Raw genomic sequence first — 14,944 nt, forward strand, 5'->3', positions numbered from 1 at the left:
TCTAACATGTAGAAGGAGAGGAGGAGTAGGGGGCTGGTGGTGGGATTATAATCATCTAACATGTAGAAGGAGAGAAGGAGTAGGGGGGCTGGTGGTGGGATTATAATCATCTAACATGTAGAAGGAGAGGAGGAGTAGGGGACTGGTGGTGGGATTATAATCATCTAACATGTAGAAGGAGAGGAGGAGTAGGGGGCTGGTGGTGGGATTATAATAATCTAACATGTAGAGAAGGAGTAGGGGGCTGGTGGTGGGATTATAATCATCTAACATGTAGAAGGAGAGGAGGAGTAGGGGGCTGGTGGTGGGATTATAATCATCTAACATGTAGAAGGAGAGGAGGAGTTGGGGGCTGGTGGTGGAATTATTATCATCTAACATGTAGAAGGAGAGGAGGAGTAGGGGGCTGGTGGTGGGATTATAATCATCTAACATGTAGAAGGAGAGAAGGAGTAGGGGGGCTGGTGGTGGGATTATAATCATCTAACATGTAGAAGGAGAGGAGGAGTAGGGGACTGGTGGTGGGATTATAATCATCTAACATGTAGAAGGAGAGGAGGAGTAGGGGGCTGGTGGTGGGATTATAATCATCTAACATGTAGAAGGAGTAGGGGGGCTGGTGGTGGGATTATAATCATCTAACATGTAGAAGGAGAGAAGGAGTAGGGGGCTGGTGGTGGGATTATAATCATCTAACATGTAGAAGGAGAGGAGGAGTAGGGGGCTGGTGGTGGGATTATAATAATCTAACATGTAGAAGGAGAGGAGAGGAGTAGGGGGCTGGTGGTGGGATTATAATCATCTAACATGTAGAAGGAGAGAAGGAGTAGGGGGCTGGTGGTGGGATTATAATCATCTAACATGTAGAAGCAGAGGAGGAGTAGGGGGCTGGTTGTGGGATTATAATCATCTAACATGTAGGGGGCTGGTGGTGGGATTATAATCATCTAACATGTAGAAGGAGAGAAGGAGTAGGGGGCTGGTGGTGGGATTATAATCATCTAACATGTAGAAGGAGAGGAGGAGTAGGGGGCTGGTGGTGGGATTATAATAATCTAACATGTAGAAGGAGAGGAGAGGAGTAGGGGGCTGGTGGTGGGATTATAATCATCTAACATGTAGAAGGAGTAGGGGGCTGGTGGTGGGATTATAATCATCTAACATGTAGAAGGAGAGAAGGAGTAGGGGGGCTGGTGGTGGAATTATAATCATCTAACATGTAGAAGGAGAGGAGGAGTAGGGGGCTGGTGGTGGGATTATAATCATCTAACATGTAGAAGGAGAGAAGGAGTAGGGGGCTGGTGGTGGGATTATAATCATCTAACATAGAGAAGGAGTAGGGGGCTGGTGGTGGGATTATAATCATCTAACATAGAGAAGGAGTAGGGGGCTGGTGGTGGGATTATAATCATCTAACATAGAGAAGGAGAGGAGGAGTAGGGGGCTGGTGGTGGGATTATAATCATCTAACATAGAGAAGGAGTAGGGGGCTGGTGGTGGGATTATAATCATCTAACATGTAGAAGGAGAGAAGGAGTAGGGGGCTGGTGGTGGGATTATAATCATCTAACATGTAGAAGGAGAGAAGGAGTAGGGGGCTGGTGGTGGGATTATAATCATCTAACATGTAGAAGGAGAGAAGGAGTAGGGGGCTGGTGGTGGGATTATAATCATCTAACATGTAGAAGGAGAGGAGGAGTAGGGGGGCTGGTGGTGGGATTATAATCATCTAACATGTAGAAGGAGAGAATGAGTAGGGGGCTGGTGGTGGGATTATAATCATCTAACATGTAGAAGGAGAGGAGAGGAGTAGGGGGCTGGTGGTGGGATTATAATCATCTAACATGTAGAAGGAGTAGGGGGCTGGTGGTGGGATTATAATCATCTAACATGTAGAAGGAGAGAAGGAGTAGGGGGGCTGGTGGTGGAATTATAATCATCTAACATGTAGAAGGAGAGGAGGAGTAGGGGGCTGGTGGTGGGATTATAATCATCTAACATGTAGAAGGAGAGGAGGAGTAGGGGGCTGGTGGTGGGATTATAATCATCTAACATAGAGAAGGAGTAGGGGGCTGGTGGTGGGATTATAATCATCTAACATAGAGAAGGAGTAGGGGGCTGGTGGTGGGATTATAATCATCTAACATAGAGAAGGAGAGGAGGAGTAGGGGGCTGGTGGTGGGATTATAATCATCTAACATAGAGAAGGAGTAGGGGGCTGGTGGTGGGATTATAATCATCTAACATGTAGAAGGAGAGAAGGAGTAGGGGGCTGGTGGTGGGATTATAATCATCTAACATGTAGAAGGAGAGAAGGAGTAGGGGGCTGGTGGTGGGATTATAATCATCTAACATGTAGAAGGAGAGAAGGAGTAGGGGGCTGGTGGTGGGATTATAATCATCTAACATGTAGAAGGAGAGGAGGAGTAGGGGGGCTGGTGGTGGGATTATAATCATCTAACATGTAGAAGGAGAGAATGAGTAGGGGGCTGGTGGTGGGATTATAATCATCTAACATGTAGAAGGAGAGAAGGAGTAGGGGGCTGGTGGTGGGATTATAATCATCTAACATGTAGAAGGAGAGAAGGAGTAGGGGGGCTGGTGGTGGGATTATAATCATCTAACATGTAGAAGGAGAGGAGGAGTAGGGGGCTGGTGGTGGGATTATAATCATCTAACATGTAGAAGGAGTAGGGGGCTGGTGTTGGGATTATAATCATCTAACATGTAGAAGGAGAGAAGGAGTAGGGGGCTGGTGGTGGGATTATAATCATCTAACATGTAGAAGGAGTAGGGGGGCTAGTGGTGGGATTATAATCATCTAACATGTAGAAGGAGAGGAGGAGTAGGGGGCTGGTGGTGGGATTATAATCATCTAACATAGAGAAGGAGTAGGGGGCTGGTGGTGGGATTATAATCATCTAACATAGAGAAGGAGTAGGGGGCTGGTGGTGGGATTATAATCATCTAACATAGAGAAGGAGAGGAGGAGTAGGGGGCTGGTGGTGGGATTATAATCATCTAACATGTAGAAGGAGAGAAGGAGTAGGGGGCTGGTGGTGGGATTATAATCATCTAACATGTAGAAGGAGAGAAGGAGTAGGGGGCTGGTGGTGGGATTATAATCATCTAACATGTAGAAGGAGAGAAGGAGTAGGGGGCTGGTGGTGGGATTATAATCATCTAACATGTAGAAGGAGAGGAGGAGTAGGGGGGCTGGTGGTGGGATTATAATCATCTAACATGTAGAAGGAGAGAATGAGTAGGGGGCTGGTGGTGGGATTATAATCATCTAACATGTAGAAGGAGAGAAGGAGTAGGGGGCTGGTGGTGGGATTATAATCATCTAACATGTAGAAGGAGAGAAGGAGTAGGGGGGCTGGTGGTGGGATTATAATCATCTAACATGTAGAAGGAGAGGAGGAGTAGGGGGCTGGTGGTGGGATTATAATCATCTAACATGTAGAAGGAGTAGGGGGCTGGTGTTGGGATTATAATCATCTAACATGTAGAAGGAGAGAAGGAGTAGGGGGCTGGTGGTGGGATTATAATCATCTAACATGTAGAAGGAGTAGGGGGGCTAGTGGTGGGATTATAATCATCTAACATGTAGAAGGAGAGGAGGAGTAGGGGGCTGGTGGTGGGATTATAATCATCTAACATGTAGAAGGAGAGGATGAGTAGGGGGCTGGTGGTGGGATTATAATCATCTAACATGTAGAAGGAGAGGAGGAGTAGGGGGGCTGGTGGTGGGATTATAATCATCTAACATGTAGAAGGAGAGAATGAGTAGGGGGCTGGTGGTGGGATTATAATCATCTAACATGTAGAAGGAGAGAAGGAGTAGGGGGCTGGTGGTGGGATTATAATCATCTAACATGTAGAAGGAGAGAAGGAGTAGGGGGGCTGGTGGTGGGATTATAATCATCTAACATGTAGAAGGAGAGGAGGAGTAGGGGGCTGGTGGTGGGATTATAATCATCTAACATGTAGAAGGAGTAGGGCTGGTGTTGGGATTATAATCATCTAACATGTAGAAGGAGAGAAGGAGTAGGGGGCTGGTGGTGGGATTATAATCATCTAACATGTAGAAGGAGTAGGGGGGCTAGTGGTGGGATTATAATCATCTAACATGTAGAAGGAGAGGAGGAGTAGGGGGCTGGTGGTGGGATTATAATCATCTAACATGTAGAAGGAGAGGATGAGTAGGGGGCTGGTGGTGGGATTATAATCATCTAACATGTAGAAGGAGAGGAGGAGTAGGGGGCTGGTGGTGGGATTATAATCATCTAACATGTAGAAGGAGAGAAGGAGTAGGGGGCTGGTGGTGGGATTATAATCATCTAACATGTAGAAGGAGAGGAGGAGTAGGGGGCTGGTGGTGGGATTATAATCATCTAACATGTAGAAGGAGAGAAGGAGTAGGGGGCTGGTGGTGGGATTATAATCATCTAACATGTAGAAGGAGAGAAGGAGTAGGGGGCTGGTGGTGGGATTATAATCATCTAACATGTAGAAGGAGTATGGGGCTGGTGGTGGGATTATAATCATCTAACATGTAGAAGGAGAGGAGGAGTAGGGGGCTGGTGGTGGGATTATAATCATCTAACATGTAGAAGGAGTAGGGGGCTGGTGGTGAGATTATAATCATCTAACATGTAGAAGGAGAGGAGGAGTAGGGGGGCTGGTGGTGGGATTATAATCATCTAACATGTAGAAGGAGAGGAGGAGTAGGGGGCTGGTGGTGGGATTATAATCATCTAACATGTAGAAGGAGAGGAGGAGTAGGGGGCTGGTGGTGGGATTATAATCATCTAACATGTAGAAGGAGAGGAGGAGTAGGGGGCTGGTGGTGGGATTATAATCATCTAACATAGAGAAGGAGAGAAGGAGTAGGGGGCTGGTGGTGGGATTATAATCATCTAACATGTAGGAGGAGTAGGGGGCTGGTGGTGGGATTATAATCATCTAACATGTAGAAGGAGTAGGGGGCTGGTGGTGGGATTATAATCATCTAACATGTAGAAGGAGAGGAGGAGTAGGGGGCTGGTGGTGGGATTATAATCATCTAACATGTAGAAGGAGAGAAGGAGTAGGGGGCTGGTGGTGGGATTATAATCATCTAACATGTAGAAGGAGAGGAGGAGTAGGGGTGGTGGGATTATAATCATCTAACATGTAGAAGGAGTAGGGGGCTGGTGGTGGGATTATAATCATCTAACATGTAGAAGGAGAGAAGGAGTAGGGGGCTGGTGGTGGGATTATAATCATCTAACATGTAGAAGGAGAGGAGGAGTAGGGGGCTGGTGGTGGGATTATAATCATCTAACATGTAGAAGGAGTAGGGGGCTGGTGGTGGGATTATAATCATCTAACATGTAGAAGGAGAGGAGTAGGGGGCTGGTGGTGGGATTATAATCATCTAACATGTAGAAGGAGAGGAGGAGTAGGGGGCTGGTGGTGGGATTATAATCATCTAACATGTAGAAGGAGAGGAGGAGTAGGGGGCTGGTGGTGGGATTATAATCATCTAACATGTAGAAGGAGAGAAGGAGTAGGGGGCTGGTGGTGGGATTATAATCATCTAACATGTAGAAGGAGTAGGGGGCTGGTGGTGGGATTATAATCATCTAACATGTTTTCCTTCAATGTTCTCCCTGTCTCAATATCTACCTCACACACACACACACACACAGATGTGTGTGTCTCGCTCCAGTGTCAGTGTGACCTACTACAGAAGTCTTGCTCCCTACTCCATGTCTGCCAGAGGCCATAGTGAGACAGTCAGAGTCTACGGTATGACAGATAGATGGCGTCCTGTGGGATCTAGACAGAGTGTGATTTAACCAGAGTGTTAGGTGGGATCTAGACAGAGTGTGATTTAACTAGAGTGTTAGGTGGGATCTAGACAGAGTGTGATTTAACCAGAGTGTTAGGTGGGATCTAGACAGAGTGTGATTTAACCAGAGTGTTAGGTGGGATCTAGACAGAGTGTGATTTAACCAGAGTGTTAGGTGGGATCTAGACAGAGTGTGATTTAACCAGAGTGTTAGGTGGGATCTAGACAGAGTGTGATTTAACCAGAGTGTTAGGTGGGATCTAGACAGAGTGTGATTTAACTAGAGTGTTAGGTGGGATCTAGACAGAGTGTGATTTAACCAGAGTGTTAGGTGGGATCTAGACAGAGTGTGATTTAACCAGAGTGTTAGGTGGGATCTAGACAGAGTGTGATTTAACCAGAGTGTTAGGTGGGATCTAGACAGAGTGTAATTTAACCAGAGTGTTAGGTGGGATCTAGACAGAGTGTGATTTAACCAGAGTGTTAGGTCTCAAATGGAACCCTATTCCCTCAGGGATTCTTGAAAGACGAGACAATCTCCACTTTTTTCTCTCACAAATAACACCCGCCCGCTTAACCCGGAAGACAGCTGCACAAATGTGTCGGAGGACACACCATTCAACTGACGACCGAAGTCAGCCTGCAGGCACCCGGCCCACCACAAGGAGTCGCTAGAGCGCGATGAGCCAATTAAAGCCACTCCCTCACTTAACCCGGACGACGCTGGGCCGATCGTGCGCCGCCCTATGGGACTCCCAGTCACGGCCGGTTGTGACACAGCCTGGGATTGAACCCGGGTCTGTAGTCTGTAGTCCAACACCATGACATTAGATTATTCAATATAATACAAATCTCCAAACGTCTTTTATAGCGCTATATAATACCCTGACGGTTAATTTCATTAGCAGTTTGCATGTTTTTCTAGGTTCAGAACATAAACCCCTTCGCTCAGCAAATACTTCAATAGTTTAACCATGTGTTGCAGAACAGTGATTCAAATAGTTTTTTTTCTGTCAATGTTATTAAAAAAAACTATCTTGACAGGGTTAGTCATCGGTGACTGAGTTGACAAGCCTCTGACGACGTTAACAACAGGTACTTAAAACAGACATATTTTTGCTTCTAAAAAATCTAAGTTAAATACAAACATTTTGTAAAATATTGAATATTATTTATTTGCAAATCCCCAATAAAAACGTAAAATGTTCTCAGACCTTTCAGCACTCTGACAGTTTTTTTTTTTTTTTTTTACAGAGTTGACAAATTCCATATTTTTCTACTTTATTCAATAGGTATACTTAGTAGCGATTTAGTTTTGTCTCAGTTGTATATGACTCAAAAACCATGGGACTTGACCTGGGGCCATGGGGCTTGACCCGGGGCCATGGAGCTTGACCTGGGGCCATGGGACTTGACCTGCTGCTATGGGGCTTGACCTGCGGCCATGGGGCTTGACCTGGGGCCATGGGGCTTGACCTGGGGCCATGGGGCTTGACCTGGGGCCATGGGGCTTGACCTGGGGCCATGGGGCTTGACCTGGGGTCATGGGGCTTGACCTGGGGCCATGGGGCTTGACCTGGGGCCATGGGGCTTGGCCTAGGGCCATGGGGCTTGGCCTAGGGCCATGGGGCTTGGCCTAGGGCCATGGGGCTTGGCCTAGGGCCATGGGGCTTGACCTAGGGCCATGGGGCTTGACCTAGGGCCATGGGGCTTGACCTAGGGCCATGGGGCTTGACCTAGGGCCATGGGACTTGACCCAGGGCCATGGGACTTGACCCGGGGCCATGGGGCTTGACCTGGGGCTTTACCTGGGGCCATGGGACTTGACCTGGGGCCATGGGACTTGACCTGGGGCCATGGGGCTTGACCTGGGGCTTTACCTGGGGCCATGGGACTTGACCTGGGGCCATGGGGCTTGACCTGGGGCCATGGGGCTTGACCTGGGGCCATGGGGCTTGACCTGGGGCCATGGGGTTTGACCTGGGGCCATGGGGTTTGACCTGGGGCCATGGGGTTTGACCTGGGGCCATGGGGCTTGACCTGGGGCCATGGGACTTGACCTGGGGCCATGGGCCTGACCTGGGGCCATGGGGCCTGACCTGGGGCCATGGGACTTGACCTGGGGCCATGGGACTTGACCTGGGGCCATGGGGCTTGACCTGGGGCCATGGGGCTTGACCTGGGGCCATGGGGCTCTCACTATGTAGAGAATGGAGTGCAATTTGGGACGCAGTTTTGTGTGATATAACCAATCGGGCGGCAGGTAGCCTAGCAGTTAAGAGCAACTTCTCTGCGCTACGGATCCCTTTAGCGGGATAATTTTCCTAAACAACCGCTGAATTGCAGGGCGCAAAATATTACTAAAAATATTTATAATCATGCAATCACAAGTGAAATATACCAAAACACAGCTTAGCTTGTTGTTAATCCACCTATCGTGTCAGATTTTGAAAATATGCTTTGCAGCGAAAGCAATCCAAGCTTTTGTGAGTGTATCAATCAATGCTACAACAGCTAGCCCCAAATTATTATGGTAACGAAAGTCAGAATAGCAATAAAATGAATCGCTTACCTTTGATAATCTTCAGATGTTTGCACTCACGAGACTCCCAGTTACACAACAAATGTTATTTATGTTCGATAAATATTACTTTTATAACAAAAAAACGCCATTTGGGTTGCGCGTTATGTTCAGAAAACCAAAGCCTCGTTCCGTTCGACGACAATTCCAAAAAGTATCCGTAATGTTCGTAGAAACATGTCAAATGTTTTTTATAATCAATCCTCAGGTTGTTTTTAACAAACATAATCGATAATATTTCAATCGGACCGTAACCTATTCAATAAAAGAGAGAAAGAAAATGTCGAGCTACCCCTCTCGCGCGCAGGAACTAATCAGAGGACACCTGACTACTTTTGAAAAATCTCGCTCATTTTTCAAAATAAAAGCCTGAAACTATGTCTAAAGCCTGGTCACAGCCTGAGGAAGCCATTGGAAAAGGAATCTGGTTGATACCCCTTTAAATGGAAGAAAGACGGGCCAGGAAACACAGATTTATAGCGCTAGCGCTTGATGGTTTTTGCAACTGCACTTAAAGAAACCTCCAAAGCTCTTGACATTTTCCATATTGACTGACCTTCATGTCTTAAAGTAATGATGGACTGTCATTTCTCTTTGCTTATTTGAGCTGTTCTTGCCATAATATGGCCATGGTCTTTTACTAAATAGGGCTATCGTCTGTATACCACCCCCACCTTTTCACAACAAAACTGATTGGCTCAAACCCATTAAGAAATAAAGAAATTCCACAAATTAACTTTTTTTTTAACAAGGCACACCTGTTAATTGAAATGCATTCCAGGTGACTAACTCATGAAGCTGGTTGAGAGAACGCCAAGAGTGTGCAAATCTGTCAAGGCAAAGGGTGGCTACGTTGAAGAATCTTAAATATAAAATACATTTTGATTTATTTAACTTTTTTGTTTACTACATGATTCCATATGTGTTATTTCATAGTTTTGTGAAACTATGAAATGTCTTCACTATTATTCTACAATGTAGAAAATAGTAAAAATAAAGAAAAACCCTTGAATGGGTAGATGTGTTCAAACTTTTGACTGGTGCTGTGTGTGTGATAGATATCTATCAATAATGTTGGGGGGATTTAACCTCTGTGGTGGCTTTAACCAGTGTGTGTGTGCTGTAAACTAACTAAGTGTTGGAGCACTTTAAACCTTAGCTTAAACCTTGACGTGGTTGTGTACACTAACATTGTGTGGTTGTGACTGCAGTATGAAATGTGTGTGTTTCCCCCATCAGTATGTACAGGACAGGAGGCTGGTGCCACCATCATTGGGGAGGATGGGCTCGTGGTAATGCCTGGAGCGGAATAAGTGGAATGCTATCATTCATAATTGCGTTCCATTTACTCCATTCCTGCAATTATTATTATGAGCTGTCTTCCCCTCGGCAGCCTCTAACACATCACTGTGTGTCTGTCTGCTCGGAGAACAGTGGTGTGGACTACTGGTGATACTACTAACTCCCAGCTAGCTAGTAATCTCTTCCTTGGCCATGGAACCATGGATGGAAACATCGTACCTCCCACGGGTACTTCCTGGTCCCTTTATGACATCATGTATGACATCGTGGTATATTTGTTTCTGTCTGCAGGAGACTGAGGCTGTGAAGGCGGAGTCGGTCAAGGAGAAGGAATGAGGAAGTGGGTGGGTCTTTCTCTGACTCCTCCCAAACCAGTACCATGGAAACGGAGGATATTTTTTCCCAGGATTTTGTAAAATGCTGATTTTTGTTTGTCCTGTGATACTAGCAAAGATAACCAGCAGCAACCCACGTCCACACTCCTCCTTACAGTAGTGTGTCTCTCTCTCTCTCTCTCTCTCCTTTCCTAAAAGACAGAATGAAGTGACATGTTTTTATAAAATGGCCGCAAGTATTCTTCCTCTGGCAGTGGGAGTCACCATGGTCACCACCAGCCTCATGGGGTCACCATGGTGATGCCTCTCAGTTCCTTTCTAAACAACAACCCTCTTGACCGCGGTGGCTCTTTTGTGATGACATCGCTGTAAATTAAGTGGACCTTCCACCTCTGACCTCAGAGACCCAAGGGTCAGACTAGGCTCCTATGACATCACAAGTGACCTTTGACCCTGACCTGAGGTGTTGCCATGGTGAATATTTGCAGCTTTTTAAACAGATGTAGAAGTGTTCAGAATCGCCAGCCACTCTTGTGTTGTAATTTGTGAGTCTGTGGTTGTCTGTCAGAGCAGACTGTTCTAGAACTCTGGCTTCCAGAACCTCTGGGTTCCACCCTGGTTGTCTGTCAGGGCAGACTGTTCTAGAACTCTGGCTTCCAGAACCTCTGGGTTCCACCCTGGTTGTCTGTCAGAGCAGACTGTTCTAGAACTCTGGCTTCCAGAACCTCTGGGTTCCACCCTGGTTGTCTGTCAGTGCAGACTGTTCTAGAACTCTGGCTTCCAGAACCTCTGGGTTCCACCCTGGTTGTCTGTCAGAGCAGACTGTTCTAGAACTCTGGCTTCCAGAACCTCTGGGTTCCACCCTGGTTGTCTGTCAGAGCAGACTGTTCTAGAACTCTGGCTTCCAGAACCTCTGGGTTCCACCCTGGTTGTCTGTCAGAGCAGACTGTTCTAGAACTCTGGCTTCCAGAACCTCTGGGTTCCACCCTGGTTGTCTGTCAGGGCAGACTGTTCTAGAACTCTGGCTTCCAGAACCTCTGGGTTCCACCCTGGTTGTCTGTCAGAGCAGACTGTTCTAGAACTCTGGCTTCCAGAACCTCTGGGTTCCACCCTGGTTGTCTGTCAGTGCAGACTGTTCTAGAACTCTGGCTTCCAGAACCTCTGGGTTCCACCCTGGTTGTCTGTCAGAGCAGACTGTTCTAGAACTCTGGCTTCCAGAACCTCTGGGTTCCACCCTGGTTGTCTGTCAGAGCAGACTGTTCTAGAACTCTGGTTTCCAGAACCTCTGGGTTCCACCCTGGTTGTCTGTCAGGGCAGACTGTTCTAGAACTCTGGCTTCCAGAACCTCTGGGTTCCACCCTGGTTGTCTGTCAGAGCAGACTGTTCTAGAACTCTGGCTTCCAGAACCTCTGGGTTCCACCCTGGTTGTCTGTCAGAGCAGACTGTTCTAGAACTCTGGCTTCCAGAACCTCTGGGTTCCACCCTGGTTGTCTGTCAGAGCAGACTGTTCTAGAACTCTGGCTTCCAGAACCTCTGGGTTCCACCCTGGTTGTCTGTCAGAGCAGACTGTTCTAGAACTCTGGCTTCCAGAACCTCTGGGTTCCACCCTGGTTGTCTGTCAGAGCAGACTGTCCTAGAACTCTGGCTTCCAGAACCTCTGGGTTCCACCCTGGTTGTCTGTCAGGGCAGACTGTTCTAGAACTCTGGCTTCCAGAACCTCTGGGTTCCAGCCTGGTTGTCTGTCAGGGCAGACTGTTCTAGAACTCTGTTTTCCAGAACCTCTGGGTTCCAGCCTGGTTGTCTGTCAGAGCAGACTGTTCTAGAACTCTGGCTTCCAGAACCTCTGGGTGCCACCCTGGTTGTCTAGAACTCTGGCTTCCAGAACCTCTGGGTTCCACCCTGGTTGTCTAGAACTCTGGCTTCCAGAACCTCTGGGTTCCACCCTGGTTGTCTAGAACTCTGGCTTCCAGAACCTCTGGGTTCCACCCTGGTTGTCTGTCAGTGCAGACTGTTCTAGAACTCTGGCTTCCAGAACCTCTGGGTTCCACCCTGGTTGTCTAGAACTCTGGCTTCCAGAACCTCTGGGTTCCACCCTGGTTGTCTGTCAGAGCAGCATAGCAATAACAAGTGGGGCTTCTGTTCTATAACTCTGAGGCTTCTAGAACCTCTCTGGGTTCCATCCTGCCTGTGGGAAAACATTATTTTGAAATAAAAACCGAGTTGACATCTTGTGAGTACTGTGTGTTTTACTTCCCTAGTGACCCTAGTAGATCTAATCACTATCTGTACCCATACAATACCCTCTTCACCTGTATTTATGCTGTGGAAAGCTCAGGCATTTGTAAGTGTTTCTATGAATGTGTCTGTTAGTGTGTGTGTGTGAGAGAGGTCAAGGGGGGGGGGAGGGGGCAAGTGGCCATGTTAAATACAACTGCTGTGTCAGGAAATGAGAGATCAGCATTTCACAGAGAGGCGGGGCAGCCGAGTCTAGAGAGGCCCCCTCATTGGCCAGCCCAGGTGTCACTCAGAGCCTCGGGCCAATGATAAGCTGTGGATGTGGAAATGTTTCCCCATAGAAGCAGACCTCTAGAGCAGTGTAGTCCACTGAGAAAAGGTTCAGTACTCATATAACTGTGTATAACCTTGTCATAACATTCTACTGTTATTATACAGTTATAACAGTTATTATTAAGGTTATAACAGTTAGTAAGGTTATACACAGTTATAACAGTTATTATTAAGGTTATACACAGTTATAACAGTTATTATTAAGGTTATACACAGTTATAACAGTTAGTAAGGTTACACAGTTATAACAGTTATTATTAAGGTTATACACAGTTATAACAGTTATTATTAAGGTTATACACAGTTATAACAGTTAGTAAGGTTATACACAGTTATAACAGTTATTATTAAGGTTATACACAGTTATAACAGTTAGTAAGGTTATACACAGTTATAACAGTTATTATTAAGGTTATACACAGTTATAACAGTTAGTAAGGTTATACACAGTTATAACAGTTATTATTAAGGTTATACACAGTTATAACAGTTAGTAAGGTTATTTGTTTTTTTATTTCACCTTTATTTAACCAGGTAGGCCAGTTGAGAACAAGTTCTCATTTACAACTGAGACCTGGCCAAGATAAAGCAAAGCAGTGTGAACAGACAACAACACAGAGTTACAGATGGAATAAACAATAAACAAGTCAATGACACAGTAGAAAAAAAGAAAGTCTATATACATTGTGTGCAAAAGGCATGAGGAGGTAAGGCAATAAATAGGCCATAGGAGCGAATAATTACAATTTAGCAGATTAACACTGGAGTGATAAATCATCAGATGATCATGTGCAAGTAGAGCTACTGGTGTGCAAAAGAGCAGAAAAGTAAATAAATAAAAACAGTAAGGGGATGAGGTAGGTAAATTGGGTGGGCTGTTTACAGATGGACTATGTACAGCTGCAGCGATCGGTTAGCTGCTCAGATTTAAAGTTGGTTTAAAGTTGGTGAGGGAGATAAAAGTCTCCAACTTCAGCGATTTTTGCAATTCGTTCCAGTCACAGGCAGCAGAGAACTGGAAGGAAAGGCGGCCAAATGAGGTGTTGGCTTTTGGGATGATCAGTGAGATATACCTGCTGGAGCGCGTGCTACGGGTGGGTGTTGTTATCGTGACCAGTGAACTAAGATAATGGGGAGCTTTACCTAGCATAGACTTATAGATGACCTGGAGCCAGTGGGTCTGGCGACGAATATGTAGCGAGGGCCAGCCGACTAGAGCATACAGGTCGCAGTGGTGGGTATATATGGGGCTTTGGTGACAAAATGGATGCCACTGTGATAGACTGCATCTAGTTTGCTGAGTAGAGTATTGGAAGCTATTTTGTAGATGACATCGCCGAAGTCGAGGATTGGTAGGATAGTCAGTTTTACTAGGGTAAGTTTGGCGGCATGAGTGAAGGAGGCTTTGTTGCGAAATAGAAAGCCGATTCTTGATTTGATTTTGGATTGGAGATGTTTAATATGAGTCTGGAAGGAGAGTTTACAGTCTAGCCAGACACCTAGGTATTTATAGATGTCCACATATTCTAGGTCGGAACCGTCCAGGGTGGTGATGCTAGTCGGGCGGGCAGGTGCGGGCAGCGAACGGTTGAAAAGCATGCATTTGGTTTTACTAGCGTTTAAGAGCAGTTGGAGGCCACGGAAGGAGTGTTGTATTGCATTGAAGCTTATTTGGAGGTTAGATAGCACAGTGGAAGGGCCAGATGTATACAGAATGGTGTCGTCTGCGTAGAGGTGGATCAGGGAATCGCCCGCAGCAAGAGTAACATCATTGATATATACAGAGAAAAGAGACGGCCCGAGAATTGAACCCTGTGGTACCCCCATAGAGACTGCCAGAGGTCCGGACAACATGCCCTCCGATTTGACACACTGAACTCTGTCTGCAAAGTAGTTGGTGAACCAGGCAAGGCAGTCATTAGAAAAACCGAGGCTACTGAGTCTGCCGATAAGAATATGGTGATTGACAGAGTCGAAAGCCTTTGGCCAGGTCGATGAAGACGGCTGCACAGTACTGTCTTTTATCGATGGCGGTTATGATATCATTTAGTACCTTGAACGTGGCTGAGGTGCACCCGTGACCGGCTCGGAAACCGGATTGCACAGCGGAGAAGGTACGGTGGGATTCGAGATGGTCAGTGATCTGTTTATTAACTTGGCTTTCGAAGACCTTAGATAGGCAGGGCAGGATGGATATAGGTCTGTAACAGTTTGGATCCAGGGTGTCTCCCCCTTTGAAGAGGGGGATGACCGCGGCAGCTTTCCAATCCTTGGGGATCTCAGATGATATGAAAGACAGGTTGAACAGGCTGGTAATAG

General features: G+C 46.4%; 1 protein-coding gene across 3 annotated transcripts in view; it reads left to right on the plus strand.

Moving 5' to 3' along the window:
- Positions 1–12,286, plus strand: part of LOC139555907 (high mobility group nucleosome-binding domain-containing protein 3-like) — a 50,408-nt gene extending 38,122 nt beyond the window's left edge. For 2 of the 3 annotated variants that reach the window (XM_071369269.1, XM_071369270.1), the window contains 2 exons: positions 5,697–5,796; positions 10,014–12,286. In XM_071369269.1, coding sequence (XP_071225370.1) covers positions 5,697–5,796; positions 10,014–10,021 — 108 coding nt within the window. In that variant the 3' untranslated portion in view covers positions 10,022–12,286. The remainder of the gene's footprint in view (positions 1–5,696; positions 5,797–10,013) is intronic. The other variant, XM_071369271.1, reaches the window with a different exon arrangement.
- Positions 12,287–14,944: the final 2,658 nt, after the last annotated feature.

The sequence above is a fragment of the Salvelinus alpinus genome, chromosome 27 (genome assembly GCF_045679555.1).
Source record: "Salvelinus alpinus chromosome 27, SLU_Salpinus.1, whole genome shotgun sequence".
Lineage (NCBI taxonomy): Eukaryota > Metazoa > Chordata > Actinopteri > Salmoniformes > Salmonidae > Salvelinus > Salvelinus alpinus.